A 20477-nucleotide genomic window follows, 5' to 3' on the forward strand; every position below is an offset into this window, starting at 1 on the left:
CTAGAATAATCTGATTGCTTGAGTCAGCACTGAAAGCATGTCAGTAACATGCTTTCAGCATACCCATGCTAAGAAATGTTTTGTTGATGTTATTCATGCTCACATATGGTCTTGTTGGCTCGATTTGAGAAATGCTGATTAAGACCTACATTATGATTGGATTGTTAGTGTATACTTTGCAGCCAATCAAATTAATCTTTTTGAAATTAAAGGTTTAGATTCTTACCTACCACTCTGTAAATATCCCCCAAAGCTTAAAAGTCACTATCACTAGCTAATATCATGCATGAACTACAAAGCACAGGATAAAATTTTACAACTCATGTTGGCAGGTCAGACAGCATTGCCGCAATGTTAACACTGGACTAAATATTTCTTTATCTAATAGTAAAATAGCCGTGAGAGGGAGCATCGATGGTGGTGTTGAGCCTTTACTTAGAGCAAGTTTGGGTTGCTGCTTTTTAATGGCAAAGTTGCCTCTATGCAATGGTGAAAGTCGTATTCATTGAAGAAAGCTATTCCTGAAAATCAATAAGGGAAGTAGCTCAAAACCAGATGTTATATTAGCTCTCTAGTCCGTGGATTAAGTGGAATGGCAGAAGGGCAGTTTCTGGGCGTTCTCACCTGGGGGGGGAAATGGAGTGTTAGACTTTTAAAAACCTTCAGTGGAAGGACTTGCCACAAGGCCATAATGAAGAGTCTGTAGACTTGCAACAGAAATTTAGCTCCAGACAGGAGTCTAAACTGCCCTGGTGTGGATTAGTAAGTGTACATACTTTTTATGCATTTCAGATGTATCACCTGCCTCTCGGCTAAATGGAAGTGTTACTGGTGCACTAGAAAATACACCTGTGTCTCCAATTCAACTGAATGTGAGGACTCAATACAGATGAATGTAAGCACATAACACTGATAGTTCATTATACTTCTTTGTTTTAATGACACTAGGGTTCTTTTTCTCCTGGTTTGGTAGAAATTTGAGGACCTTGTTTTTACAAACCTTACAGTTGAGTATGGTGTGTATAGAAGTTGTGCATAAACATTGTGTATCGTGGTGGTGGTGATGTTTTGAAGGCCAGGCTTCCTCAAACTCTGCCCTCCAGATGTTTTGAGACTACAATTCCCATCACCTCTGACCACTGGTCCTGCTAGCTAGGGATCATGGGAGTTGTAGGCCAAAAACATCTGGAGGCCCGAGTTTGAGGAAGCCTGGACAAGGTCTTTCGACCCTGATTTCCAGTTATCCCCCAAATGATAATAGGTTGCAGAGCCTGCTCACTATTTGGTATTCAAACCTCTAGTACTTGACATTTCTACATGTGTGTGCAGAAAAATAAATGGGCAGTGGGTTGGATTACATAAATCTTCTGTGGCCCATTTATTTAGCTGTTGAGTGTCCCAGGTAGTAGTTCTGTGAGCCTGATCCAGTGAGCTACATGGAAGGCCAGATGACTTTCAAGAGTCATTCCTAATCATGATGGGTTTGTGTTCATGCTTTCCCCATCTTTCACTGACCTTGTTCTTTGACCAAATGTAAGGTTCCTCACCCCTCTGCATCTTACATACCAGTGAAATGAGCACTGCAATTCCTGTTGTTAAAACTTGTGCTGTGGTGTTCATTGATTAAAAAAAAACCTCTTTGCTACTTGGATGCATGGAGAGTAGAGCATTTCTTTTTATTCAAGTGCAGGATATTTGGAAGTATGGACAGTTTTTAATAATAATAATAATAATAATAATAATAATAATAATAATAATAATAATAAATACAGACAGTTATATGTGTTTAACAAAAGTATTCACATTTCCTGGCTGTTCAATCAGCCTTTAGCCATTGGATCTTTATTACCATTTAAAACTGGAACAGTATCTTTATTTCCACATGGGTTGCAATGCCTGGATTTTAGCAATAAAATAAATCTAGTAATACCTTGCAGGGTTTTTTTTTTAACCTTTTACTAGTCTATTGTGGGATATTAATAAAACAAGCTAACATTAGTAAAATCACCAGTTTGAACAGGAAATCACTGTTATCCAAAATCCATCTCGTCATTATTGTGAAATTTGGCATAATGTTCCTGAGGTTAATTTAAACAAATTGGCCTTTTAGCAGTCAGTTTACTGATCATTTACATTTTAAATTCCATTCAACTTCTTTGTAGCTTTGAAAATTTTCTAGCGTGTTGAGTCTCTCTTTGATTGTTTTATTCAGAAAGGGCCTTGGCCTTCTTGTCATACTTTCTATTTTCACTTTCCAGTTTTTACTCTGCCTCAATTATATATAAGTGCAAAATATTCAGAAAGAATACATTAGACAAATCAGATCTTATCGGTGTGGTGTAAATTTATTAGATACAGGGATTTTCATGCATGGCTTCGTTAAAAAATTGGCCTTGGTTTTGCTTGTTCAGTTATGTTTTCCTCAGTAAATGTCATTTTCACCACAGCAACATAACATTGAACTGATGGTTGTTAAAATCTACACATTTGCAAAATTATGCCTGTAGGCCTTTTCTGAAGCAGAATGAATAGTAAAAGTAGGCACACGAGTAGTTCGGTCTATAGGTAGTACCTAAGGCAGGCATAGGCAAACTCTGGGTGTTTTGGGACTACATTTCCCATCATCCCTGACCACTGGTCCTGCTAGCTAGGGATCATGGGAGTTGTAGTCCCAAAACATCTGGAGGGCCGAGTTTGCCTATGCCTGATCTAAGGTGACAACCAACTGTTACTAGTTTGATCATAACTCTAAACAATTTAGAAGCTGTCCTTACAATCCACCTCTTCCAACATGATATCCTGAGGTTTCAAATTTGGGCTTCCTCAGAGGCTGCTAGATTGGTCTCAGCACCTCCATCGCCACTGCTGACCCTAGAACCCACTGGATTCTGGTTCCTTCTGTTAATGTCCAGCTGCCAAGTCTGCTCTGTGGAACAGCATTTGTAGCCAAGCCCTTTGCTTCATACCGACTGCCACAAATTTCCATTACATGAAAAAGAAATCCCAATAGGGTAGAAAGGACTGTGCGAATTTGTCTGCTTTTCTTTGGAACAGAAGAAAAGGAAATATAGCATGGAGGGAGTAACTGCCTATACACTTGCATTGCTATCTGTATGGTTCCTTGGGAATCTGAATACACAGAGGAAGAAAACTCAGCTTTTCAGTTCCACAAACTGTCTTTTCCAGGAAAGCATCCCTTACAAGGCATATGTTAGGCCTGCCTTAGAATTCCACACCAAGTCCTTTTGGGAAAGTACGGTATTTTCAGTGGCCCTTTGACCACCGCTTCACCTTTTCAGGACCCTAAGATCCTTGCACTGTCAGCAAAATGAGCCTCCTAAACTGTTGAGGATTAAACTAAGCAGATGAATCTAGGGCACCCAGAAGGGATCATCTTCAAAAAGGCTTGGCAAGGCTAATCTAGAAACCCCTGCGCTTACTTTTTATATACCTTTTAAATCTCCTTCTGGAATAGGTAGAAATTTTTGCTGCCATGAGATGGACTAAGAGAAGTGGGTGAGAGCCCCAAAGATTTGCATTAATCTGAAATTCACAGAATAGTTTTAGTTAGCAGATGTTACATCCTGAGGGGTGGGGGTGGGTGGGGATGGAGGAAATAAAGCAAGATTTCAAATGAAGTTTTGAGGGCATGAACTGAATTTTAATAGACAAGTGTGCCAGCAAACCCTTACCATCTGAAAGCATAATTGCCTCAGTCCCACAAACATTAAAAAAACCATTCTGCATTCAAATAAACACACGTATTTGTATTCACAGACACCTGTGTGCCATCTTCTGTGTTATTTTTGGTGCCTCTCTGATATTAAGACATGAGGCCTAGTAATAGATATAAGAAACCATACGACTGCTTCACTGCTACGACACCAAAATCCCAGGCTGCTTTCACCAAATTCATGTCTCAGCAGCCCTGAAGCAGACACCCTGCCTAACTGTTCTCACATTATAAACTGACACTTATCAACTTCTGCTTTGGTGAAATGCAATGTGGGAACTCCTCTGATTTGTTTGAATAACAGATATGAATGCACAGATACAGTTAGATATTGTGCATTGTTTAAATTATGCAATACTTTTTGCTAAACTATAGGCCCAGAGAGCTATGCTGGAAATACGAAGCATCTACTGTATTTGGCAAACGGAGTTTCTTCCCTGTCTCTGAGATGCTAACTTGTTTGAATGCACCACTGGTCCCCCCCCCCCCCCCCCGTTTCAGTGTGCCTGGTGCAAAATGGAGAAAAAACATTTCCCCCTTATCCAGCTGAAAGAATTAGTGCCATTTTAGAGAGCTGCTTCATAGATGAAAAGCGCTGTTTCTATGCTTAGTAATAACAGACTAAGGGATTAAACCCCAAATATGAAAAGGCCCTTTCTGTCTCAGGTACACTCAGGCGAGCTGTCCCTGCTGTGCAACTGAATGTACCGGGTTCATCCATCTAGAATGTGTTTGCTGGGGTGATTAAACATCAGGATGCGTGGGCTGCAGTATTCATTCTGTTTCCTTGGATTGGAAACTAAAGACAGGAGCACTGAAAATAAGGGACTAGTTGATAACCAGGATTTAGTAGTTTAACCCTTAATAAGCATTTGCAGTGATCGCTGCGTGCAGGCAAGTCATGAGCTGAAAGGGAGGGATCTGTTTCTCCGAAACTTTTGCCCTCTGCTGAAATGGGGGAGGGGGTCTTGTTTTGGTAACCTTTCAGGGTCTGTCCAAGAAGAGGGTGGTGGAGCAGGGATGGCGGAAATTACAATTAGCAAAGTGGGCAGACTGGGGACAAACATGGATACAGGCTCTTCTCCCCTAGGCAGCCGCAAATGAAAGTAGGAGCTTTCACAAGGCAGGAGAAGGCACTGCGAGGTAGTGAGTTAATCTGTTCGCTATTGTTTGTTTTTCTAGCAATCTGAGCTAGCTTCTTTGCTGTGCAGGGACACACAAAGCTATGTTCATTTCCCTGCTGAGTTTGCTTGCCCTCTTTTTTTTTTCTTTTTCTTGCTCACATTAAGGAGACTCAGGGATCAGAATCAATCCACTCCCTCTTTGTTGATTTACTTCTCTGCTTGCATATCACCCTTATTTAATCTTCGTGCTGAGACAGCCCAGGGAAGGTGCATGGTTAAGATCAGTGTCCCGATAAACCATGAAACATGCTTTCCCCCATCAAACAAGCACTTTAAGATAATTGAGAAGCCTTGAAGATGGGCTTAGCAGGAACCAGGGGAGAGCCAGTCTTAAGTGCCAGGAGTTCCCAGTGCTTGCAGCATATGAGAGAGAGAAGTGTTCTACTGTTTATCTTTTTAAGTGTTACAAGGCCCAGGTCTTAAGTTGTCTCACTCAGGTGTAAATTAGAAGTCAGTCAATGACAAGAGAATCAACCTTTGTGCACTGTGGGACACGATGTTTTCTCAGTTAGCTCATGTAATCTATTTATGCATATTTGGTAGACTAGTGAGATAAGAATTTAGCCTGACTTTTCAGGGTGTGTGTGTGTAAACCTTTTAGATGAACCAAATTGTGAAAGTTGGGCTCGTTGTAATCAGATCCTTTGTCCATCCATCAGTTTTATGTGATGAACTTTTGAGAAGATGCAGAGAGGGTTCTTTTATATTTTCCAACTTTGTACGTATGGCTTCATGCATGTTTGAGCCTTTGTTTGAACTGTGATAAAAGTCGTCCAATAGAGCTGGGTGCTGTGGAATAATAGATAACATACAGTGGTACCTCGGTTGTTGAACGTAATCCGTCCCAGAACACTGTTTGACCTCCAAAACGTTCGACAACCAAGGCGCAAAGGGCAGTCAGCAAAGTCAATGGAGAAAAAAGAAAAACTGCAGTGGAAGCTGTTTGACCTCTGAGGCTCATTCGAAAACGGAAGCAATTACTTCTGGGTTTTCAGCATTTGGATTCCGAGACACTAGAAAACTGAGGTACCACTGTATTTGCTTCATATTCAGCCCTTGCTTAATCAAACAACGCACATGTCACCACACCAATGGTTGTCCTCTTTTGCTTATGTTCCACAATAGCCTGTCTTCAATGTAAACACTCAACATACACACAGTCTTTATACAGATGGTTATTTCATTTGGAGCAATGGGAATGACTTTCTCTATATGGCTCCCATGACACTAGACCTGATCCAGCAGAGGAACCTTAATAACTTAATCTATTTTCATAAAAAAGCAAATTCCCCTAGTCCTGTACATATCAGTACAGTTGTGAACATGAACAAGATGAGGCCAACTTAGGAGCAGCTTTTAACCTAGTCAGTTTACTCCTAAGGGAAACTGCTTCCATCTCCGTCCGTCCCCCCATCATTTAAATGGTTATGTGAATGTGGACAGAAATGTGTGCCCATTCTTTCATGCACTATACAGCAGCAATGCAGTGCTCTTTATGGGTACTTAGTATTCACAGCCATCTCATATTGTACACCCAACTACTGCAACAGTGCTAGTCATGCTTCTGATTGTTTATTTCTGCTTTTTCGGGGCAGTTATAGAAGAGTTACAAAACTGCAAAATGGATTTGTGCAGAAATCATGCCTTAATGATGATGATGTGTGTGAGAGATAGGCAATGAGAGCCCTTCAATTCCACCTCTAAAACTGATAAGAGTTATTGCCTGTACATAGCCACATGCATGCAGTGCTTAAATTTAGCATCAAGTGCATACTTAAAACAAAAAACAAAAAGCACAGCAAAATGCTCGGTTTTTTGCAAGGACTGTTGCTGGAATTTCTGTAAATACACTGTATCATATTATTTGGTTTCATTTCTTCTAGTAAAATAACTGGTATAGTAGCTACCTCAGACATGGCAGCTGATGAGAGCATATGGTTTTCCTTTTAATTTGTGAGGAAATTAATTTCACTGTGAAAAATCCCAGATTGATAACACAGTTGCCTGAAGTCTGAAAGCACAGTGTTTATCCGTAGAACAGAAGATGAATAGGAAGGAATGGTGCAAGCCTCACACGGTCACACTCCAGGGAGGAGGTTGTTGGTGAAGTTTCTTCTGTTTTCGCACTAATATATTATTGGTCTGTGCAAGCAAAGGTGCCAGCTCACACCACATGCAGTTGGCACCTGCCACTGAGTTCAGGATTGACGGCTATCTTCTATGTAAAGTAGAGGGCTTTTACTGATAATGCAGAGATGAAATGCATATAATTAAATTACTAAGCCTACAGTTCTAAGCATGTTTACTAGTGATTAAGTCCCATTGGCCATGACGGGACTTTGCAGGATTGGATTTTAAGGCTGTGAGGCAAAGAACTGCCTACCAAAGGGTGCTATAAGGTGGGGAAGGGATGTGGGTGGCACTGTGGTCTAAACTACTGAACCTCTTGGGATTGCCGATCGGAAGGTTGGCGGTTTGAATCCGCGCAATACGGTGAGCTCCCGTTGCTCTGTCCCAACTTCTGCCAACCTAACAGTTCAAAGCATACCAATGTGAGCAGATAAATAGGTACTGCTGCAGCGGGAAGGTAAATGGTGTTTCTATGCACTCTGGCTCTTGTCACGGTGTCCCATTGCACCAGAAGCAGTTTAGTCATGCTGGCCACATGACCCAGAAAGCTATTTGTGGACAAACACCAGCTCCCTCAGCCTGAAACAAGATGAGTGCCGCACCCCATAGTCTCCTTTGGCTGGACTTAGCCATCCACAGATCCTTTACCTTTACCTTACCCTTACCTGTTATAACTTGGGACTAAAAATTAGTGAATGCCAAGGATGTATCAGCCATGCCATTTTTTCTAAATTCTGTTGCCTCAAGTGTTAAGAAGGCCCCAAGTTTCCCATATTAACCTTCCTTTCTTTTGCTTGCTTCTTGAACTACAGAACAGCACTGATTGTCCACAGATTGTACCTTCCTCTGTTGCTCCAGCACCAACAGGGACTTCCCAGGACATTGTCATCACCTTGATGAATACTGCTTTCATAAAGGTAATAAAACAGAGAGGCATTGCAGAAAAGCAGGTAGAGTCTACATTTACACCGCGAGTCAGAAAACTGAGATTACTAATGGGGTAGCAATCTCTTATCATAAATTAAATGAAGTTAATGCATAACTTGCCTTTTCCCATTGCCATAATGGCAGAAATAGGCATAAGAGGAAAGACCTTTAATAGAAAGCAGTCACTTTGGCAAGCGACTGGGTGGGCTTAAAAAGAAAGAAGAAAATGTACTGTGTATGCAGACGTTCTCTTGGGGTCTGTTACATGTAATGCAAGACCCTTCATGGTATTTATGCAATAGGTGGATTTATAATATTGTAAAACTTTCACTTGAACAGATTGGGGGCAAATCAACTTCATAGACTTGAAGATATTTTATCCATATTTCACTCAGTGTACTTTGCAGGTGTGCAACTCTCACAGGGGAATGTACTCCAAGCCGTGCTTGAAAAAGAGAAAAAAGCAGCTTGTTAAAAACAAGTGGCAAAATCTATGACTGGAAACGAATCAAGACCAGAAACATGGACATAATTCCTCTCTGCTCTGCAAATCACACTCCGAGTTTGGCAATCTGGGTTTTTTTGCACTTACGGAAATACATGCTCTTTGTACTTTCCTGACACATGAATTGGGTCAGGCAAATAATTTTAGCATTACAGCATTATGTGTTTGAGGTACATTCATAGACTAGTTTCTATAGGAGTCTAGGAATCAATGACAAAGAAGAATACTTCATTTGTATCTTATGCTTTTGTGCATTCCCCCTGAAGTGTATGAAAGCTGCTATTATATGAACCCTTAAAAAGAATATGAGAGCTCATGTATTGCATTAGAATATAGTGTTTCGTCCTGCCCAGTATCCTCTCTTTCATTGGTCAGGTTTGGGTAATTTAGGGTGCTTATGTACACATGGTATTAATTTAGTCATCCATTCCCAGCTGTCCATCTTGATCCCCTAGTAGTTTAATATATTAGGGATAACTAAGCTATAGTGTGGATGTACCAAATATCCTACCTTTCTTCTTCCTCTCGAGTTTCTGGGGTAGATGGAGCACAATGTTTTAGGTGCTTAATCAGCAAATGCCACATGAATTAATGAAGACAAGAAAACTCCCCCCCCCCCCATAAAAGCTAGCATTGTAGAGCATTTCAGTGTCTCATACTGGTGCGTGATTTTTAAATGATCACATGTGATTACAGGCCTAAATTAAATGTGGATTTGTGTGAAAAGCACTTCCCCTGCTTATAGCTGTGCATGCATGTAGCCTGTCCTTTTTTGTTCAGAGCAAATAAGTGTTTTAAAAGCTTCTTAAAGGGCCTTTATTGACAGTTTTTGAAGTAGTTGCAGTACCCAACAGAGGAGCTTAACAAGCCTTAGACAAAGGCACAGTTGGCTTGCAACACTAGCAAAGAAAACTCTTTATGTTGTAGCTTTATTACAGTTTCTTCCCTAAGGTCTGGCACTGGTAAATAAGGATATGCCCTTATGTTTACAGCAAAAGAGAAGGTGGGGGGAAGCTGCCTTCCTCTGGGGTGCTGCAAGGTGGCTACAGGGGAGAAATACTGTGTGTAACTTGATAAGAGGTGAAATAAACAGGAAAGGTACTAAAGAAACTCAACTCCTAGATGGCAAATCCAGACAACTATCTTACAGTCTGGTTTCCTCTCAGCCTGTCTGCAAATACAAGGGAAAGATTAGCAACACTGCATTTCTTTGGAAAATGTATGCTTCACAATTTCACTATATATGTACAAACACAAGTAAATACCATTGACTGAAATCACACATGTATTTTGAGATCTTTAATGATTACTCATGAATTTTCCCACCCTATAGTATTATATAATAATTGCAATACCACCATTCATACGACCACAATACTACAATAACCAGTTGAACCAGTTTAGGCCTCTACTTCCCAAAATCATGCCTCAGGTCCAGGGGTTCAAAATCTCCTCTGAAATTAGATTGAACTACAAGCCTAGTCTCACATTATTTTCAAGGTAGCCAAGAACAGAATTTGATTCACTAATTTATCAGAGTGTAGGAAAATAGGAGTAATACCTATTTGCTTCATTCTGCACAACTGTGGGAAGGAAACTGAAGTTGTGGCTATCTGACTGCATTGAAAGGTGAGCCTTTAGGGGATGTGGGTGGCGCTGTGGTCTAAACCACTGAGCCTCTTGGGCTTGCCGATCAGAAGGTCAGCAGTTTGAATACCCGCAACGGGGTGAACTCCCATTGCTTGGGACCAGCTCCTGCCAACCTAGCAGTTTGAAAGCATGCCAAAAAGTGCAAGTAGATAAATAGGTACTGCTCCGGCGGGAAGGTAAACGGCGTTTCCATGCACTTCTCAAGAAGTAAGCATTGTATCTAGAATGCCAACTTATTATGCATTCAAATCATATATCTTTACCAGTGAGTTATGGCTCCTGGTTAGTTCAGGATAAGTACTGTCTCTAAATCAAATGCTCTCATTCAAAAATTTTTCATCAAGCTTATTAGGATTATGAAACTAGTTATTGGTCACAGTTATTATTTCTGAAATTATTACTGGGAAAAATGAAATCTTAATGTCACAGAGAACTAGCAATTGAAGGCAAGTTTCATTTGGTCCACATTTTTAAATGAATTGACTTGGTTCATCCCTCCTGATTAATACATGGATTGGAATGTCATTACCCTTTGCATTTCACACCTCTGAATTTTGCAATATAGTTCTTAGCTCAAAAAAAAATGACCAAATGCATAAACAATGCATATTTCAGGATAAAATATGTTAAGCGGTACCTAAATTGAGACAAAATGCATATTTTAATATGTGATAAAATATTATTTGCATATGTATTTAAATACAGATTTTCATGCAGTTTTGTTTTTTTAAAGGATGAATGCAGAAATGGGATGAAATAGATTTAGGAACTGCAATGAACATATGTGAAATTAACCAGAAAATGATCTTCTGAAATTGATCAAACATCCATCACTACTAAGAACAGAATTTGTTTTATTGGGTTTATTGGAGTGCAGAAAAATCGATGTTTTTACTTTAAAAAATTGATATTGCTATGCAAATTCTTCCCTGTCTTCCCAATTGTTTAGGAGATGCCTTTGGAATGTCATTTTCAAACTGACAGGATATTTGAGGCCCAATGGGTGAATGCATCTGCTGTTCAGTGCAGCAACGTGCTGGTGAGTTCACAGCTAGTGGGGATGTCTCCTCTGTTCTAGTGACAGAGCCCCAGGCCCTGTGTATGCTGTTTTATCAAGTCATATCGTCCTATCAAAGTTCATTAGGTTCTGCTTCCATGAACTCTAGCATTTCCATGACATAAGTTCGTTCCAAGTTTTCTTACGCTCTTTTTAGCATGAATATACAGCAGTGATGTGCAACATGTCCAGCAATGAAACTCCAATTGAAAATTGGAGCCAATTGCTCTCTTATCTATATATAGGCTTTTCTGGCTAACTGTTGAGAGCTAGAAACATTTTTTTAAAAAAAAAAATGAGGTTGAGCTTGCTTGCCTGGTTTCCACATGGAAACATAATTTTGCTTTCCCATTGGTTTGGTACTCAGCTACTTAGGTTTAATTAACAAAGACAGAGCAGTACCTCTTTTTCTCTTTTTTTTTGCCCCAGGCTCCTGATTTCTCCTGCTGAATTTGAATATCATATTCCAAGAAACATCTTGTTGCAATATAGAAATGCCTTGTGTTGACAGCTATAAAGCTAACATGTATTTTGCCACTGGGGTCTGGTGTTTCTGTAAATGGGATAACTCTTAACTCACTTTCTTTGTACAGCTTCACACTTCAGACAAACGGCACCTCTTTCCACTAAACCTTCAACTGAAGGAAAAACCTGATAGATACATTGATAGTCCAGCACTGATGACAGGTTTGTTCTAAACACATTTTCCACCTTTTTTTTTTCCGTTTAGAGAGGGTAAAATGTCCTTTAGAAAGCTTACAGATTCTTAGCTAGTTGGTGCTTTTGACCTTCTAGAGTCTCTTTACATACCTTAGTAGCAGATGTTTTGAAATCAGGGAAACATACAAAAAATGAGATCTCGTTTTACAACGTTTATTTATTTGTTATCATATTTCTTGCCCACCCTTCACCATAAGCTGCAGATTACAACATACAGGGTATACCTGGAACTCACCATGAACACCTCCCTTGTTCTCTTATAATGGCAATGACGACCACCTGAGAGGTGCCAGAACTGAGTTCTGGTGAGTTCCGGCTAAATACTCATGTGTGAGTATACAGTATACTCACACATGTTCTGCTATTTGCACTCATCCAATTACTAAATACAAAATAGTTTGGGCTGCAGTTTTATACGTACATACTTGGGTGTATGTCCCATTGTTTTCAGTAGGACTTTCTCCTATGCAAACATGTATAGGATTGAGCTCTTAAAACTGTAATGCTATACATACCTGGGAGCAGGCCCTGCTGAACTCAGTGGGGCTTGGCTTCAAATAGGCATGTGTAGGGTTGTACTGTAAATATCATACTGGATTGATATTGAAACAAAAATGTGTGGACTGTTTAGGGTCAGGGATGGAATTTAGCTCAAAGGAGATAAATCTCCAGATAAACCAGCAGCAGTTTTTATGGGAACACAGTGTCACTGTGGGATACATTTGAAATATGTGTATTTTCAATGCTGGGAAGAAGCAAAATATGTAAACACATTTCTGCTAATTCTGTCATCCCTGCCTATATATTTGTAATCAAAGCAAACACTCTTGAGCAACCACTTAAGTTTTTAATTTATTTCCAACCAGGGAGGGAGGAGAATGTTGTTTGGTCTGCATTTTTAGCAAACTGACCTCATTCACACCCCTGAGGGTAACATAGGGATTGGGCCATTATTAGCCTTTGGGTTTTGTTCTTCTCTGAATTTTGCAATAAAGTTTTCAGCTCCAGAAACATACCAAAATATGTGAAAAGTGTGCATTTTCAAGTGAAATGTATTAAGAAATGTGTCCATTTTTATAAAACACATATTTAAATGTTTTCTCACAAAATATGTAGTTATGTAGTATGTAATTCAATAATTTATCACCAAAAACAGTTTGGGTTAACTAAGATTTTCCTGGAGTATGACCAGCTTTGCGTTACTTGTTTAGTTGATAGCTGAATTCAAGTGTTCTGAATATTTAGATCAACTAACCTGATTTTATTGTTTACTTCTCAGAAGAAATTATTTTCAAGTGAGGGGTGAACAAGCAATAAAAATATTTTGTCACCAGATAATATTTAAGTACACATTTAGGCATGAATTTAAATACAGATTTTCATACAGATTTTTTAAATGGTGATTATTTTGCATTATTTATATATAAAAATGTGTAATGCTCTTTGTAAAAATACTAAAGCAGCTAAAACAGCAGAGAATATAAAATCATTAAATGCCATAATACATCCAAATAATAAGTTCAATATCAGTGGTACATGGTTGGGTCAGGACTAGTCTGTCTAAACAAAAATGTGTTATAAAAATGGTTGAAAATTTTGCACAGTTGATGCCTGCCTAATATCAATAGGGAGGAAATTCCAGAAAAAGAGACACTGCAACCCTAAAAGCCCTGCTCCCGATAGTCATTAGACATTGCTCAGGAGCATATAGAACCACTAAAAGTGCCTTTGCTGAAGATTGCATTGACCAAGAAGGAACATAAGTAGTCCTTGAGATACCCTGGTCCCAAGTTGTTTGATTACTTAAAACAATTACTTAAACTTGACCCAGTAGCATACTGGCAGCCACTGCAGTTGCTTCAGCAAAGGTTGAATTTACCAATGCTTGGATGACTGTGGCCAAGCTATGAGTCATCCAAGAACAACTGGAGATGTTGTACCGGTGAAAAACACTCTTAGCCACTGAGGTCACCTGGGCTTCGAGTGACAATTATGGAACGAGTAGTATCTCCAGACTACAGATCCACTCCTCCAGATGGAGTGTAGCCCAATCCAGAACAAGCAACTGATAGATCAGTTCACCCACAGAGCCTCCATCTTGACAGGATTCAGATGCAATTTATTGGCTCTCATCCATCCCATCACTGCATTCCGGCACCAGTCCAGGACTGCATAGCCACACCTGATTAAGATGTTATCAAGAAATAGAACTTGGTGTCATCAGCATGCTGGTGGTACGTGGCACCAAAACTCTGAATGACTGCTGCCAATGGCTTCATATAGATGCTAAACAGCATCAGGAAAAGATTAGTCGCCTGCAATATCCCATAGTGCAAGTGTCTATGGAAGTTAGATCTATAAATGGCTGTTAGCTGTAATACACGTATGTAATATCAATGTTCATAGGTAATACATCTTTGATCAGAGGGTGCTGAAGGCAATCATTCCGATAGCTGTCTGAAAAACACCACTGTTTGGTTGAAAATATTGGGCAAAATCAAGCTTTGGTTCAGAATTATACTGTAATGTTTTTGTTGTAAAAGTCAGTTGTTGCATTTTCATTGCAACAGGGCTCCAGTTTGGCTGAAACACTAGTCTGTATGATTCCACACCCACAGTTATTAATCCAGATCTTTCCCTCTCTTCTCCCATTTGGTTTTTGCTTTCTATGTGATTTAGTTTTGTTCTATAGCATGTGGTGAAAATGTTTCTCGACACCACATTCTGTTGATTAATAAATAGGATTTCCTATTTATTCAGGGGCAAAAGGCCTAAACTTTAGGAGAGCAGGTAATCCCTTTGTGCTCTGACACAGGGATGAAGAACCTATGGTCCTCCAGATGCTGTTGGACTACAACTCCCATCATCCTGTTTGCTACATTAGCTGGGGCTGATGAGAGATGGAGCTCAACAACATCTGGAGGCCCACATATTTTCCATTCCTGGTCTAATAAAAATGTAACAAGCCATTGAAACAAGGACAGGCAGAAATAAGAGAAGTAAAAAGATTCCCATTTGGGGGAAGTTGGTGAAATGTACGTATCATGCTGAGTATTGTAATGATAATTGTTTCCCATTGTAAACTAAAGTTTTTGCTAACTAGATGTATTGAGCTGAGCAAAGCTGCCTCTCATGTGGATATCTAGAATTAGAAAAATGTAGCACAAATTGACAAAGGGATTTTCAAGTACTAAATTATGTTGCAGTGGGAACGAGTGCCCAGAACTTCTGGGAAATCTTTAGGACCATGGCCAAAACTTCTTAAATTGTTGTATGTCCAGACTCTGCTGCTGGAAATGTTGCATTACTCTGGCAGGGGGGCAGTTGCACACACAAAGTTAAGCAAAGTCATAATATGCTTCCAGCTTAGGATATTTATCTCTTTTTTTCTAGTGGAGATTTATAATTGTGCAGTTGGAAGTGCTGACTGTTCTCAGTGTCTTGGGAGAGAAGATCTGGGTCATCAGTGCATTTGGAGCGAGAGCAGTTCTAATTGTAGACTAAACACTGAGTCCCTCCAGATTCCAGGCATGTGTCCTCCTCCTGAGATTAAGAAGGTAAGTCTTGGGCACAGTAGAGAAAGAGGCATGCTGCTCAGTGTCATTTTGCCGCAGTAAACAGGAATTGGTTGTTATTAATGGATGGTGGAACAGGGACCAGTATTCTGGACTTAACAGTGGATACTAGCTTGGTATTTAGAATTGGAGCCAGCTTTAAAGACTGTCTAGTGTGACCCCACCAATGCAGAGATTTTAAGATAGGAATTCTAACCATTATCTACTGCATGTATTTAATCAGTGTACCAAAACAGTTAAATATATTTCAAAAATACAATATTAAAACATTTGAAATACCCACTTTAAATCGATACCAGTACCTAAAACCAACACAAAAGTAGGAATAAATTCACCAGTCTCAGTTTTAAAATGCTAACACAGATGATGCGGGACCAAACAGAAATCTCCTGATGCCGCAAAGCCACTCCAGGAGGATGCTATGGTCAGTGGTATCAAAAGCTGCTGAGAGGTCAGGGAAAATCAAGAGGATCACAATCCAGAGAAATGCTCTTAAAGCTGTGTTGGTGAGGATGGGTAGGTCCCTACTGCATTCATAATCCAATAGCCATTTTATTGTTAACATCTACCATTCCCATTTCTCAGGCCTGGCTGTACAGAGGAAATGCTAGGGAGCCCGCCTCGCTCCACTGTATAGGAAACTTAGCCTCCTGCCTCTCTGCCAAAATCAAGAATTGAAAGCAAACCACAAGAATTAAGGTTACGGCATGTCACGGGGTTGGGATGCTATTTCTTAGCAGATACTGTACATTCAATCCAAATCCCTCCATTTGCAAAAACAAACAAGCTTTTCTTTAGTGTCTACAGAGTTGTCTTGTGGGGGAGGAGGACAACCACAAGTCTATTGGAGAGGGACGCTGAGCTTAGTAAGGGAACATTATCAGCCCTAAGCAGCTTGGCGGAAGAAGGAGCCTCCACTCTTGACCTCCTGCCCCTTGGCTTACGTCATGTTATGCTGGCAGCAGCTACAGTGAATGGCAAGCTGCAGCCTCTCTAACTGTACTTTGAGGAAGGAAGGCTGCTGTTCCTGTGCGGCTTTCGGCGGCTTTATTTTTTCCCCAATAGGTTTGTTGCAATTTAAAAGGCCCTTTCTAAATGTAGGGCATTAAGCTAGGCCAGATGTCCAGCGAAATCAAAGTGGCTTTGTGGCTGACTGCAGAACAAAGGGTAACAAATAAAAATCTTTCCTGAATGTGCAACAAAATGTTGTTGTGTAGATGCTAACCACAACCTCCCAGAGGACATTGTAGATTGGGGCAGTTTATAAAAGCCATAGGTAGGTAGGTAGACAGGTAGATAAACACTTTTTTGAAACAAACTATAGTCTTTTTTGCAGCAAGACTTGGATATTGTTGTTTAAATGAAAAATCCCAGGGTGATAATTAGGCAGTCTTCTCTCTGAATCAGTGCTGGGTCAGTATATAAAAAGGCAGGGAACAAATAGCCCACTTATAGCTGTTATCATTCATAACATGCATGGTGGTGTTTAGAGAGACCAACCCTTTTGTTAAGGATTATACAAAAGATTGTGCTGACTGTTCCCAGCGCAAAGAGTTGGTATCATTATTATGTTTTCTCCACTTGTCAGTTCTTACTACTTTCTCCCTTCCCTTAACTGTTATTCAAAACTTTTAAGAATACTGATAGTTGTATTTTCAGTGGTGTATGGAATTATTTCTGTATGAGGTAAAAGGCACTGTAAAAACTGTATTAGTCACAAAGCCGAAGTAGGACATGAATCTTAAGCATATGGCTCATTTATTGGACCCACAGCCTCCCCCCCCCCCCCGTAGAAGAATAGGGAGCATAAAATTGATGTTTGTACCCAGACGGGAATAAAAATGAATGCTCCCCACCTTGCTGCCTTCCATGCCTTTGCTTTTAACCTACTCTCATCAGGTTCCCTTTGAACTTGCAGATCGAGCCCCTGAATGGACCCCTGGAAGGAGGAACTCTAGTCACAATACGAGGAAGAAATCTGGGCCGTAGGTTCAGTGATGTCATTAACGCTGTCAAAATAGGGAATGTGAAGTGTTCGCCGCTCCCGGACAGATATATCGTCTCTGAGGAGTGAGTAACTCATGCTGAATGATTTAAAAGCGAGTGAAAGGAAAGGGATTGCTGTCGTTTATTTCCTCCTCTTCAGCTGATTGATCTCTTCCAGCGGTCTTTCTTCAGAGATCAGGAATGTGAGGGCTTGGTATGAGCGTGCAAATGTTTGCAGGGATTCACATGCATGCGTAAATGGAGAGTAAGGCATCCAATTATCCACTGGCCGCCTAGTTGTTAATAGTAGCTGCTACTGTTTGCTTTGTGACCCAGTGAACCAAGCTGACTCTGAATCAGCTCATTTATGAAAAGGGCAGATTTCTGTATGATACATATTGAAACTGATTAATGATTTTTATCCCCACAAGGGATTCATTCCACAGTAATAACTTCAGCTGAGAGAAGTCACATTCTAGAATTCTCAGGTCGTTCCTGTGAATTGTATTCTCTGCTGAGGACTTCCATCTGGAAGATTACCGTAGGTCCTATCTGTTTTGTTTTGAGTGATGCACATGCATCCTCAGAGGGGAAGTTACCATGAGACAAACGCTTTCTGTGAAGAAGTGCGGAAAAGACAGGTACTATAACTAGCCTTCTAGTTAGCTGGCTGTGCCAGGGAATTGATCTCCACAATATTCTAAGCTCCCGCCTGTCTCCTACCTGTGCCCTCAGCAGGTCAGGAGGACAAATGTAATCAAAACTCGCACAGCTGCTACCCATTCTGCAGCTCCATCTAAAACAACTGGGAAACTTCTTCTGTGCTGTCAGACCTTTCACTAGCTTCACATTCACATACATTTTTGCAAAGTTGTCTTCGTTATCTCTGCTAGACAGGCTTCAGAGACCAGCTGAGGTGATTGTGTGCAGTTACTTTGGAATGAAATCATCCACAAAAACCTGGGAGAAATTCTCGTGATAATTTCTTATGGAAAACGGTTGTAGGAGGCCAACGAGCCGAGGCCACCAAAGATCAGCAGATCAAGCAATCTATAAGGGCTGTGCTTGAAGGCATGCTGTTGATAACAAGCAACATAGCAAGATCTAATTTTGGAAGAAATTGAAATTACCCGTTAGGAACAGTTGAGGGAAATAGCTGGGTATAGCAATTATGAAGTTACCATTTCCATCTGAGGAGGAGGAGAAAATACGCAAACAAGGCATTGGTGTTCCTGCACCAATTGTTTTTCATGTGGGAATAGGGGATATAATGAACACTTTATCCTAAGTCCTGACTCCGATAACTTCCCAATCCTGGGTTTCTTTGAATTAAAGGTAGTGCCAGAAGTGACTCGCCAAGTGGGGCGGGGCCATTACACGAGCTTCCTGGCGTGTGGGCTGCTTACCACAAGGAGAGGGGCAGGTCAGCGGAGAAGTTGGCATAGTGCAAATGCACCAGCTGGCGTAACGGAGTGGCTCTGCTGTTCCGTTTACACTGTGGTGACCTCCCTGCTGCCTCCCCTTCTCCCTCCCAGGAAGCAACAATAATCCACTGGGAAGCTAGAGTAATAGCTCCACCCCACCCAGTGCGCTACATCTGAGTAGTGCCTCATTTATTAACCTTCCCATTGTGTCCTTTGCACCATCTTGAATAAGCATTCCAAAGCTTTTAAAGTAATAGTAATCCCCACAAAAAGAGATGCTGTTCCTTTGTTGGGTGGTGCTGGAGGGGGTATTTCCAGTGTTTAATGATGATGGCTGTTGTATTACCCTATGGAAATGACCTCTTGCTTTCCCCCCCCCCCCCCGCCACTCCTCCCCCTTTCTTGCACCCTATAGTATGATACGCCATAGCTTTTGCAGTGGACATATTCAGCTCTTAGTTGTTGTTGTTGTTGTTTATGAATGCAATTATCTGAAGAGCAGTCTGTTGACCCAATGGGAACATGCATGCCTGGACAGGAAATGCATAAACGGCAGCACTGGGACAACAAGGAGCAAATTAAAACACCAAAGATTAATTAATTAAAGCCCAAAGGTTGCTGGTACAGAAATACTTTATTTAAGTTTGAAATAGAAGATGCTACCGAATCTAAATCACAGGATTATTTACTACTAATATAAATGCCTAGTTATTTCCTGTTGGGTCATGAACAAACTTCATATTTCTCTATAACACAAAATACCTTTTATTTTTAGTGACTTTTCATAAGAAATAAAGCATAATTGGAGTTTCATGAGCTTCACATTTTCAAGTAAAATGAAATACGTAGTTGCTCGATCAGAAAAAAAATGGCAACAAAATTTCGAAAGTCAAGTTACTTTAAATAAGAATAAGCTTAATTCTTCATTCTGAGAAGGGCACCCCAAAATTCTGAACTGACTCTTGCCTCAGTAGGAATGGTGTTACTTCTTTCCGGCTCAGTCCATCATGAACAGAAAAGGGTTAGTGAAATAATTTGTACCAGGATAGTTTACACTTGGTTATATATGCCCCCTTCTGGAGGCTTACCTATTATCATGCTATGCCATCATGAATTCACCAACTTGTGACTATTTGGACGTTGAAATGGCTTCTGTGTGAGGAAAGTATGACAAGGCACCTTGCCATAGAAGAGAGCACATTGCTTCTGCTTGATCATGGTAATCCATGATGTGCAAGCTGGGCATTTGTATTCCATTTTGGGGGGCATCCCTGTTTCATTGAGAGAAGAGTGAGCTTTCCCTACCAAAACATCCAAAGTGCTCTGAATTCTTAATGCAAACTGGTGGGGAGACCAACAGACACTTCCCCCCTTTCATGCAGAATGGAGTATCCCTTAGCATGTGACCACACAAGCAAAATGCAGTGGTACCTCCAGTTACGAACAGGATCCATTCTGGAGGCCCGGCCATATCCCAAAATCTTTGTAACTGGAGGCGCCTGTTCTGCGCATGTGTGCAGTGCCATAGAGCGCTTATGCGCATACACAAGCAGGAAACCCACTTCCAGGTTTGCCACGTTTGCAAC

General features: G+C 40.6%; 1 protein-coding gene across 1 annotated transcript in view; it reads left to right on the forward strand.

Moving 5' to 3' along the window:
• The window catches only part of PLXND1 (plexin D1), a 157615-nt gene that overhangs the window by 70909 nt on the left and 66229 nt on the right, over positions 1-20477 (forward strand). Inside the window, exons 8-13 of the mRNA XM_028719286.2 lie at positions 793-895; positions 7860-7964; positions 11079-11168; positions 11780-11873; positions 15300-15463; positions 17400-17551. Of these exons, the coding sequence (XP_028575119.2) occupies positions 793-895; positions 7860-7964; positions 11079-11168; positions 11780-11873; positions 15300-15463; positions 17400-17551 (708 nt within the window). The remainder of the gene's footprint in view (positions 1-792; positions 896-7859; positions 7965-11078; positions 11169-11779; positions 11874-15299; positions 15464-17399; positions 17552-20477) is intronic.

The sequence above is a fragment of the Podarcis muralis genome, chromosome 2 (genome assembly GCF_964188315.1).
Source record: "Podarcis muralis chromosome 2, rPodMur119.hap1.1, whole genome shotgun sequence".
Taxonomy (NCBI): Eukaryota; Metazoa; Chordata; class Lepidosauria; order Squamata; family Lacertidae; genus Podarcis; species Podarcis muralis.